The sequence below is a fragment of the Triticum aestivum genome, chromosome 1B, assembly GCF_018294505.1.
Source record: "Triticum aestivum cultivar Chinese Spring chromosome 1B, IWGSC CS RefSeq v2.1, whole genome shotgun sequence".
NCBI classification, from domain to species: Eukaryota; Viridiplantae; Streptophyta; class Magnoliopsida; order Poales; family Poaceae; genus Triticum; species Triticum aestivum.
Genome location: NC_057795.1, coordinates 644575314 through 644586942, shown reverse-complemented (window position 1 = coordinate 644586942; position 11629 = coordinate 644575314). Strand labels below are relative to the sequence as shown.

At 44.8% G+C, this 11629-nt stretch overlaps 1 protein-coding gene and 1 long non-coding RNA gene across 17 annotated transcripts; both read left to right on the top strand.

The window, feature by feature from the left end:
- The first annotated feature begins 1245 nt into the window (after nt 1-1245).
- Nucleotides 1246-2742, top strand: LOC123098200 (UPF0481 protein At3g47200-like). The gene has a single exon (XM_044520123.1). It carries the CDS (start codon nt 1246-1248, stop codon nt 2740-2742), a length of 1497 nt encoding a protein of 498 aa, XP_044376058.1.
- Nucleotides 2743-3917: 1175 nt separating this feature from the next.
- Nucleotides 3918-11396, top strand: LOC123144818 (uncharacterized). Of its 16 annotated transcripts, XR_006471993.1 has the most exons (9): nt 3918-4460; nt 4596-4812; nt 4896-4965; nt 5051-5165; nt 5626-7204; nt 9284-9682; nt 10048-10187; nt 10922-11016; nt 11106-11396. It is a non-coding gene; the product is annotated as an uncharacterized lncRNA (long non-coding RNA). The 16 variants fall into 16 exon arrangements; XR_006471992.1 differs by having other exon boundaries at nt 4596-4801; nt 5051-7204; XR_006471988.1 differs by having other exon boundaries at nt 5051-7204.
- The last annotated feature ends 233 nt before the right edge of the window (nt 11397-11629 follow it).

The following is an 11629-nucleotide window of genomic DNA, read 5'->3' as shown; positions in this document are numbered from 1 at the left end:
GTCACCAGTGCCTAGTTTTGGTGCACCATCCGCGTCCCAACTCGTATGTTCATAGCCCCTGTAAAATGAAACGTATAAAGACGTAGTAAAACTATTTCCATGATCAAAGCCCAGGACTGCATCCATAAACCATTCCAAGTAATCCTGCTTGTCGAATACCTATTCCTACCGAACACCACTACTATATAGTTTCCTCTCCGTAAGGTATTGTAATGTCAATCGTATAAGCCAAATGGACACCCGCATGCATGGTCCCTCCCGTGTGCATGTGACGTGAGATCTGAGATGGGATGGATTTCCAAAGTTTACTTACATGGCCACTAATTGGCATCAACTGTCAGCACACGCTTATGCTTAGCACACATGCATGTAGGCCCTCTTAACATGCAACAACTGATAGTTTGTTGTGACCCCTTGACGAAACTCGTTTGACATTTCTTTCCATTGCATCTCAGTCCACGCTTTGTTTGTTAGGGACCTATCTTAGCATGGAAATATCTCTCAACACCATGGAATGGTGTGGCTATGTATAAATAACTACTCCCTCCGTCCGAAATTACTTGTCCGAAAAATGGATGTATCTAGACGTAGTTCTAGATACATCTATTTTTATTTATTTCTGCAACAAGTAATTCTGGACGGGGGTAGTATTTGGAAACTCGTAGTACTACAATCTATCAACACTCCGAAAAGAGCTCGGGATAAAGAAAGTATAGGGGGAGATACACAAGACGAGGGGCAAACCAGTACCTGCGGTGATCTTCTTCAGATGAGAGGTGAAGTTCATTTGGCATGTTTTGTCCCACCCTTAGTAGACATCCACTGTGATCGACGAGTGTGCCTACCTATGCACTTGTGGCAGGTGGAAATGTATGTATGTCATTATGTGGATGTGGGCATGTGGCCAACCTTGAGTGAATAAAACAAAAGCGAGATGGACATGGCTGGTTGGTCAATTACTCAATACTATCTCTATAAGAGGAGAGACAAGGCTGTGCTTCTTCTTCCCAGGCGAGGCCTCTCGCATGACAGTCTTCTTCTTCTTCTTCTTCTTCTTCTATTCTTGTCTTCTACCGTCTCTCTGCTTCCTGCTAGGCCATCAGTTTTCGTTTCTCCCATTCATTGTATTAGTCATGGACCCTGATGGATGCTAGCTGAAATCTTCTCTATGATCTCTTCATAGATATTTTGCCACCCTTCTCTAGGTGCTTTGCGACGTTCATGGCCGATTTGACAGGAAGGAGCATGGAACCACCAGCTGCTGCATGGCCACCCTGCGGCTTTCCGGCCAACTGGTCCTTGGAACCCGTGTGGGCTCCTGGCTTCCCCGTCGAGTCTGCAATGTGGTTCCAGACACATGCTTCTAGCAGCTCTAGCGAAGAGCAGCTGCAACAGCTTCGGTATGGGGCAGCGACAACACCAAATTTAGCTATCCAGGAAGAAGAAGAAGCACAATACAAGATGGAAATGGAGATCCACGACCCGATCCAAGTATTCGCGGAAGCAGCACACGAGTTCAAGATCAACATCAACATGAGGGACATGAAGATCCACAGGTACCCGGCAAGCATTCAACGTCTCGAAGCCTGCTACACCACCCCGACGACGGTGGCCATCGGGCCTTACCACCACGGGGAGGACCGCCTCAGGCCGGCGGAGAAGGTGAAGCACGTGGCCGCCTACCACTGCATCATGGAGTCGGGCCGCTCCGTCCAGGAGATGTACGCCACGGTGGCCTCGGTCGCCGGCGAGGCCCGAGGGCTCTACGACAAGGACATGGTGGCAGGTATCGGCGACGATGACTTCCTGCCCATGATGTTCTACGATGCGTGCTTCCTCGTGCAATACATGCTCACGTGCACCAGTGGTGGCTCCGAGATGGATCCGTCGCTGCGCAGCTACTTCGACGGAAACGATAGCAACATCTTCCACGACATCCTGCTGCTCGAGAACCAACTCCCATGGCGGGTGGTCAAGACCGTCATGGGGTTCAGGCCGGTTCTCTTGGAGGAGTTCATCACTTACTTGAAAGATGGCCTGCAAGACCGCAAATTAACCGAGAAGAAGTCTCCGGCATTGGACGATAGCTACGAGCCGCCGCACCTCCTCGGCCTTCTTCGATTCTACATTGTGGGGAGAAGCAACATCAAGCGCACCCGCCTACCCCAAACCGAGTCGATGTCGTTCTCCGTGAGCGCCATCGAACTCGCGGAAATCGGCATCACGCTGACAGCCAACAAGACAAGCGAGCTCATAGAGATGGGCGTCAAGAACAAGCGGGTCCTCTTCGCCGAGATCTCCCTGCCATCATTGTCCCTGGACCATGCGCGCGCGAGCTGGCTCATCAACATGGCGGCTTTCGAGGTATGCACCACCCCAAACTTCCAAGCGGTCGAAGACGAGGAGTCCGTTGTCAGCTCGTACCTCCTCCTCTTTGCCATGTTGGTGGACCGGGAGGAGGACGTGCACGAGCTGCGAAGGAAGCGTCTCCTGCAGGGAGGAGGAGGGCTCACCAACAAGGAGGCGCTCGACTTCTTCACCGGGCTTCAGGGTCTACCGCTCGGATCCAGCTATATCCGCATCATGGAAGAGATTGAGAATTACCGGGTCAAGAGGCGAACGCGGACCAAGTTGCACGCCTTCGTTTACAAGAACTTGAGGATCATCGTTACTGTCTTCTCTGCTGTTGGTTTTCTCGCCGGTGTCTTTGGCTCGCTTATGTCTCTCAGGAGACGATCTTAGTTTCTCTAACTTCTTAGTGAACTTTCCGGCATCTGCATCTGCATCTGCATCTGAATGCCATTTGCAGTGATGTTCTCCATTTGTATTATTTATTTGTCTATTCGGGCATGGAATCTCCAGAAAGATGTATATGAGATTGTTTGCTTGGTGCCACTGGGCTAGTTTATATATAGCTAACCGCTGCTCTTGCCAGACAGTGCAATTCTTTTAATCTTCATGTTGCACGTCGTCGATAGGGCATTATGATATATTGATATGGATGGTGGTTAGCTGTAGATCTGGTCATGAGTGAGAGCTAGGCAGTGGGATAGTGGCACCAACCATGCTACATCAAATCACAAATCAAGACTAAAGTATGCATGAACGAGATCATAAGCTAATTGTGCAACCTTAGATGACATGCCACAGTTAACCATGCCTTCTTAGCTTCATCGCTATGGCCAGAATGTGCTGCTTTCAGGATCAACTGGGCGAGATGGCCAGAGAAGTGACATAAGAAAACTTAAAAAGTTGGATGATATATACAATCGGTTATCAGACAGGGTGCGACCAAAAACTGTATGTGTTGTACAACAGACCATGCCGCAAGTAAGTAATAGGCATCAGGATGCAGGACAGAAGACACTCAACTAATTGCACTATACAAGCATCAAAAACTCATGAAACAAAGGGTTGAGTAAACCTCATCTCAATCTGTATATTATAGATAGTACCAGAAAAGCAGTAACACCAGATCATACTTCATTTCAGAGCAAAATGAGTTACTAAGTCAAGTTATACGAGATGAAACTATAACAGTCTGTAACTAAACTCTTCTAAAATCACCGAGAAAATCCTCGGTTTTATCAACCGGAGGTCAAACTGATATTGACATCCACAAAGCCAGCTACAAATATGTTGAACGCTGGCCTATGGGTGCAACCACCGGAAGGCGGTAGCACGGGATATGTACAACCGGTTTGGATGGCGGTCCAATAATAGGATAGGCATTTAGTCATTTGGTCCTATTTTCGCTGGTTGTGCATTTTATTCTTTTTTATTTAAGTTTGCTCGCGAATATATGTTGAACTACATACTTCCTTACTACTTGACTTAATAAAATGGTTATGTGCATCACTTCATGTTGTATGGATAACACCTTCCCAGGAAGATACTGGCCTCCGTACCCACCCAAGGCCCAGCCCAACCTTACACCGCACGCACGCAACCTCGCCTCTCGTCTCTCTCGCCCACAGCTTCCTCCGGCGGCAGCTGCCCCGAGCGCCTGGGCCTGGCCACTGGAGCTCCGTCTCCCCGAGCTTTTCTATCTGCATCTCACGAGTTTTTTCGATCCGAATCTCAGAGCACACGGGAGAGAGGCTCCGTGCTCGTTTCCAGGACGACAGGGCAGGGGAGGGCGGTGGGTGCGAGGCAAAGAGGGGCGTTGGTTGCATCTGGCGAGACGGGAGGGCGAGATGCTGAGATCTAGCTCCTCGCCGCGGGACGCGCCGACCTCGCCGCTGCCGTCGAGTCCAACGGTGGGTGGTTGTGGCTCTCCCTCGGATGGTCTTCTGACGATGCGCAGCCATCGAGCGGCCCGGACATGCACCCTGACTATCCGCCCGAGGTGCGTGCCTAGCGCCGACCGCGGCGGCGGACTGTAGTCAGTGAGAGAGGAGATGAGTAAGGGCGGCGAGGCGCCGTTTGACGCCTTCAACCACGTCGTCGCCACCTATAAGGTATGTACTTGTGTACTTCTGACTTTCTCGACTAATTGATGAACATGGTACAATTTTTTTCAGGAACTTTTGTTGTGTTGAGTTTTATGTACGAGACAAGTATGTATCATGAACTAACTTCAGATTTTGGTTTAGAATGTCGAGCATAACTATCCATGGTGGTATATACACAAGCAGCGGCTCTGTCCGGCCCGGTGTGGCATATGCGGTCGTCTGTGTTGTGTGCTCTCGACTGTGATGCGTGTGGCGGGCGTGCGAAATGTGCGCCGGCCGACGTGCGTTTGTGTTCGTGTGTGTGGCGCTATACTAGCAGAGGAAGCGGGCGGTTGCCGGTAGAGGAGGTTCAGGATTAGTATGGCACGATTAGGATTGTTCACTTTATTTGTTTGGTCTGGATTAGTACAACAATGCATTGATATTTATTTTATGGTGCAGGAACTTCAAGACAACAAGGGTCATCAGGCTCTACACATTCATCTTTGATTTTCTCCCCAAATCTGAAATTGTTGGACCCCTAAATTTTAATCCCCTTGAGAAAGCCAGAGTATTCATGGAATATGGTCTATTGATGTTGACAAATTTGATTGTAGCTGGGACTGGCAAAGTAAGTGCAGTGCTCACCATTGCACATATATTCAGGGCAAAATCAAACTTCAGTCAGAAGAAGATGACCAGGCAGGAGCTATATCCCTCTTGAAAGTTCAGGTATCTTCCTCTTGCATGTTGTTATTGCTCTTTTTATTTGCATTGAAGCGTGGTTGTCATACTATATCCTGGAGAGAAGTGATTGCCTGGTACCTAGGAGGACGGGTGTTCACTTCTTTATTGCTAATGGATAAAATCATCCATCATGAATTTTCCATCTGAGTGGCAACGCTAGACAAGAGGAAGGTCTGGTAACTCTCATCCAATCCCTTTGGCCGTTTTTGGATTTCATACCCGTCGATGTTACTAGGGTTATGGGTTTGAGAGGCTATTTCATTTGTGGTCTGAGATGGAACACCTTGAGTAGGTCCCCGTGTTGGTTTGGTGGCCGGGATTGGGGTTGGATGGATTGTTGTCCCAAATTTGCTAATTCTTGCGTAGTAATCTGTATAGCACAACTGTGACGGTGCCTTTCTGTTTGGTAATAGATGGAATTTTTTGTGCATTTCTCTTTGGTTAGATGAATAGATTGATTGTGATGACTTGTCGGCAATGCATGGCAAGGACAACAAAGCTGCTCGATCTAATAAATAAGAGTTAGAAGACGTAGCTGCTGTCGCATAAGAACCCGTCTCTACTGAAGTACCAGATGCGTAAGTAGACCGATGCTTGTCGTTTTAGTTAATAGTCTGTCATGTTTTACTTGTCTGATACTGATTATACTATGCCAAGATAGCAATGCTATAAGTTACTCAGCATTTTTGTTAAAATTCGAATCTGTAGAAACTAGAAAGGATGGTGCTCTGTTCTTATCTATCTGTTGTTTTCTCATTGTTTCTTTTAGATCCTGACTTTTATTGATGGGAAGAGTTTAAGTGTGGGATTTATGTTACCAAATCCATTTGATCTACTGTTTGGCTCTGATTCAAATGCTCTTGATTTGGCTCTCCACTTGTTATCTGCATTATGTACCCCATGCTTTTGAAAGGTAAGCTCGACAAACAAATTAGTGTAGATCCCTGTTTTCTGGGTAATTGGTATCATTTTGTGAGTCATTAGTCTTTCAGAGTTAGTGTGATGTAGAGTACTGGGTCTTGTACATTGTTACTCTTTCAGATTTTGTAACTTACGGAAGAGACGAGTAAGGCTGGTAATTAAGAGCTTCCTGCAAAGAACTAACGTTTTAAGTTGGAGAAGGATGCCTACACGCCTAATTTAATAATAGCAACATTTGCAAGGATGCAAAGGATTGTTTTCTATGTTGTTCCCTTTCTTGCTTTACACAAATAACAATCTGGTGGTTCTCTTGTGGAGGGAAAACTCTACATGGTACGTAAGGCGAGGTCTGGGCACACAAGTTGTCATTCTATTTGTTTGTAGAAGTTATTCAATTGAAAAACCTTTATACTTGCGGTTGGCACATCTCCTATCATCAGCTTAAGAAGGTATTTACTACAGCTAGAACTTATTATAAATATTTTCTTAGAGGTTGAAACGTCTATGCGCATCAACTTAAAAAGATTCTAGATGCATCTCTTTTAGTTTTGATTCTGCCAGCTTTCAGGGAAATAAACAATTTTTCTTAGAGGTTGATACTTTATTTTACATGTGTGGTAAGAACTTTAGAACTAACGATTTAAGATAGTACCAATGCTCAGTGAACATGTAGCTGTTGTATTAGTTTCTTCTTTTCGCCCATCGATTTGCAGGTCACTAAACAGAAGCCTGCTGAGGTTTTCTCAAACTAAGGTCAAGTATGCTCTTAGACTCCTTGATATTTAATATTGGTTGTGATAAGTTCGTATGTGTTTTTATATATCTTGAAATAAAATAAGCAACTTGTTTTTTAATGACTAAAAATGGTGTAAGTGGAATTCATCATCTTAAAAAGTATCTAGGATAATTCATATATGTTAGATATCTTGAATCCAGTAAGAGCTAAAACTCATTATGTTCTTTGTTGTAGCATATTGGATTGGACAGGGTGCCGTTTTGTTCGAAAGATTGGATTGATGGGGGTATTTGGTTTTATGATGGCCAGGTTGATCAAAATCACATGGTCTTTTTTATATTGTGAGAAGAAAAAGACACCGGAACAGGTGATTGGCCATACCACATTTTTATCTTTTCTGCATATTTCACTCTTCATGCATTTCTGTAGGTTCATTTGGTATTGTTCTCCAGGTTAGTTGCAACAACTTCAGGATATTCTATGTTTATTTTGGCAGCCAATCTCTTATTGCCTTGCATGAATCTACTCAAAGCTTTTTATGTATTTTTTGTTAGCATAATCTTGAAAGTTAGGTTTGTTTCTGTTGCCTGGTAGTAACGTACACAAGTTGGAAAGCGATCTATTTGTGTCCGGCTAGTAGTACTAGTTAAGCTCACGTTAGGAGTTAGTAGTCCGGTTAGTCTACGTAGTGGTCCAGTCCGTGTCATGCTAGGTTAGTAGTCAAAAGTACGAAAAGGATAGTAAGTCCGTATAGGGCAGGGTCTGGTTGGACGGCTGGAAGCTGTGTATATATATACATAGCCAGGTCACGAGATTTGTAACATTGTGGAGAAAAGGAGAAAAAGAAATAAAGAGAGGAGAGGCACGACACGTGCCTTTGGCAAAAGTTTTCGTGTGCGCGTCTCTGTCGTGATTTGATGTGATCGGTCCTGCGGGTGAAGTTCCAACAATTGGTATCTAGAGCAAGGTTCAGATTTGAAGCTTTGCTTGCCCCGGGGTGGCGACCCGACTAGCACCTCGGGGCGGGCGATGAAGTGGCTGGGTGGTGCAGCGACGAGGAGGATCAAGCGATCGTCGTTCGGCGGAGCGACAAGGACGGAGGCGGCAGGTTGTCGTCGGCATAGTGATGGAAGATGATTGTTGATGGGAGCGGTGGTGCCGAGGTGCGGTGCTGGAGCTCATCAAGATTGTCGTCCGGGGGAGTCGGATGAGTGAAGGAGTCGTGCGAGTTTGTACGATCAGTCGTTGTTGCGTCTGTGAGTCATCGTCGTGTCCAAGTGTTCGTTTATGTGTGGATTCGTTGTTGTGGAAGCGGTGTGCACGGTGTTCCGTGAGTCATGTCCATGTCCTCGTGGAGCGTCCTGGCTGCGGCCAGTGTTGATTCGGTGTGATGCCGAAGGCGGACGATGGTAGGCGAAGCCATCGTAAAGCGAGGAGGTGTGCAAGCAGTGGAGAGTGGATCTACTGTAAGCAAGTACAAGGAGTATGGTGCGGACCGAGTGCAAGGCAGCGGCCAAGCAATAGCGGTGGCACAACATTGTAGAGCAAGGAGGTTCTGCATGTTTCCAGGTGGGTCATACTCAGTGTACGGATATGATAGTTGAAGATCAAGCTCGGCGTGTTGTGGGACAGTGACCAGTTAAGTTGAACAACTTGAACACTGATGATGCATCCAGACTTGCACGTTGCACGCGTAGATGCGACCGTGTAGGCTGGTAGTCCTGATCATGCGTCAGAGTTTGGATCGTCAAGTCGTGGATCTCCAGCGAGTCAAGATGAGAAGGAGCATGAGGAAGATGACAAGTCAAGATTAGGGGGAGATTGTTAGCATAATCTTGAAAGTTAGGTTTGTTTCTGTTGCCTGGTAGTAACGTACACAAGTTGGAAAGCGATCTATTTGTGTCCGGCTAGTAGTACTAGTTAAGCTCACGTTAGGAGTTAGTAGTCCAGTTAGTCTACGTAGTGGTCCAGTCCGTATCATGCTAGGTTAGTAGTCAAAAGTACGAAAAGGATAGTACTCCCTCTGTCCCAAAATATAAGAACATTTTTGACACTAGTGTAGTGTTAAAAACGTTCTTATATTATGAGACGAAGGGAGTAAGTCCGTATAGGGCAGGGTCTGGTTAGACGGCTGGAAGCTGTGTATATATATACATAGCCAGGTCACGAGATTTGTAACATTGTGGAGAAAAGGAGAAAAAGAAATAAAGAGAGGAGAGGCATGACACGTGCCTTTGGCAAAAGTTTTGGTGTGCGCGTCTCTGTCGTGATTTGATGTGATCGGTCCTGCGGTTGAAGTTCCAACATTTTTGTCTTGAGAAGCCTATCTATACCTCTAGGATATTCTATATAGCCATAATAGATTTTCTTGTGACTATCTATGTACCAATGTTGTGTCTACATAAACCTTGGTGTCTGATAAAACCTTACTATTACTGTTTTGCAGGCTAAATGTTTGCAGACAGGGGAAACTGTTGCTGTTAAGATGGTTTTTCAGGATAAGCACTACAAGAACTGTGAGCTTCAGATCAAACACCTACTTGACCACCCAAATGTCTTAGGTCTAAAGCATGGTTTCTTTTCCAAAACTGAGAAGGATGAGCTCTTTATGAACTTGGTTCTGGAGTATGTACATCACATTGTCGCGCTACATGCTTAACTCTCGCCCGAGCCGTTGCGCTGTCGCAACCTTTGCAAATACTCTGATAACTAGGTGGTGATCAATTGCTGATGGCTCTCTGTAGTGGCTTGGTGGTGGGAAGGAATAGGGCGGTGGAGGCAAGGCAGAGAGTGGGTGCTTCCCGCACTCGCCAGGCTATCCGTGATGCATCTAATATGTTAGCAGGTTTGCGGTGCGCTCATGACCATCATATGTTTGTTAAAATGCATTTTCTTGTCAGTTTTGTATGTTTAATTTTTTGAGTTGTAGTTACTACACAAAAGTTATAAACTGAGATGTGGAGATTACAATATTGACCTAGGTTCAGTTTAGTCTATTACGTGATCTGACATTGTTATCCATGATTTCCCTCATTTCTTTGTTTTGGCACATGTTCATTAACTAGATAATAGTCTAATTCAGATTTTTTGTGCATTTAGTTCTAGATTGTTTTGATATGAGTAACGACGCCTAGCTGTTCATTGATTTCTTAGCATTGTTTATCATCTCGATCCATGCCTCATACTGAATCTGAACGTTTCCATCTCCAGTACCACGACACGACATTGGCAGTGGCATCTTGGGGGAAGAAGGGGATGACAATGACTTAGAGAGGAAGATCACAATGACAACTTGCAGCGTAATAGGCTGACAATGCCACCGTGGATACTCTCCTGCACTAGCTATTCAGGTATATTTATCTTCTGAATATGAACTTCTATAGAATTATGGGCTTGGTGTTGCATGGTTGATAGAACCACTTCTCATTATACTTGCATCACAGTTGTGATTTGGACAAGTTCCATTTAAATAAATTATAAATTCTTAATGATTTATTTCGATATGCTTACATGCTTACTGATTTTGTGATTATTCATCATTTAGTTTTGTCCATACTTGGTTTCTAGCACACGCTACCACAGTTGTTTTACAGTTTTTGGTATACTGCCCTTTTTTCATCGATTCATGAACTGTTATGGTGGTTACCACTCCCTCCTGTCATGCAACTTAGTGATTTCATTCTAGCTGGCCAGCCTACAGTAGTGCAGATGACCATACAATTCATTCCATGTTAATTTGTAAGATTAATGTACTCCTCCGTTCCTAAATACAAGTCTTTGTAGAGATTTCACTATGGACAACATATGGAGCAAAATGAGTGAATCTACACTCTAAAATGCATCTATATACATCCGTATGTGGTCCATAATGGAATCTCTACAAAGACTTATATTTAGTAACAGAGGGAGTAGTTCACAACATGTTACCTGAATTAGTAGAAACAACAACCCACATGGTATATCAATTTTCCATGTTTTCCTCGTACTGTGGGTATTGTAGCAGCAGTTGAAACTAATGTTAGCTTGTCATTCTGGATATTGTATACATTGACATTGAACTTGAGAGTGGTAAGTGTTCTCTTAGTGACAAAAGAAGTCAGCACAACAAGAGAAGTCGGAGAAGCAATCGAAGAAAGGATGAAAACAAAAGAAAGAGAAAGTTGCATCTGTTCCTGAAAGGTTAGGTTTCCCTTTTATGTTTTCTTTCTGTCAGTATCATCTTCCTTTCCTTGTATTACTTACTGAAAACCGGTTTGTTTTTGTTTCAGGAGAACAATGGATTACTTAATGAACATTGGTTTGTTTTTGCTTCAGGAGAACACTGGATGTTCATTTGAGTCTGCCATGGCCACCAGTAGCGATAACAAAGTTGCTGATATGGAGATGCTCTCCTGTCATGTATGCTATGATCCAGACTGCCTTCCCTGACTTTTGAAACAACTTGTGATGTAATGTATCATCTACCAGGCTATTAAATTGAGTGCTACTCCCTGACAGTCACATGTAATGGATTTCATTTTCTTATGTTATTTATGAATAGCTCCTCAGTTTGATCTGCATGTATTACACGTTAACCCAAAAGGCACGGATTGAGGTGCTCGAGCAATTAAAGGGCGCACAGCTCTGCCTCAGGAGGCGCACCTAGGGCGCGCCCCATCCACTAGTAAATATACAATGGTACGACATACAAATCAATCTTCCTGCATGAGAGTGATACAGTAATGAGAAATCACTACTAGGAAAAGGCCTACTAATGGCGCACCGGTTTTGCCTACTAATGGCGCACTACCGG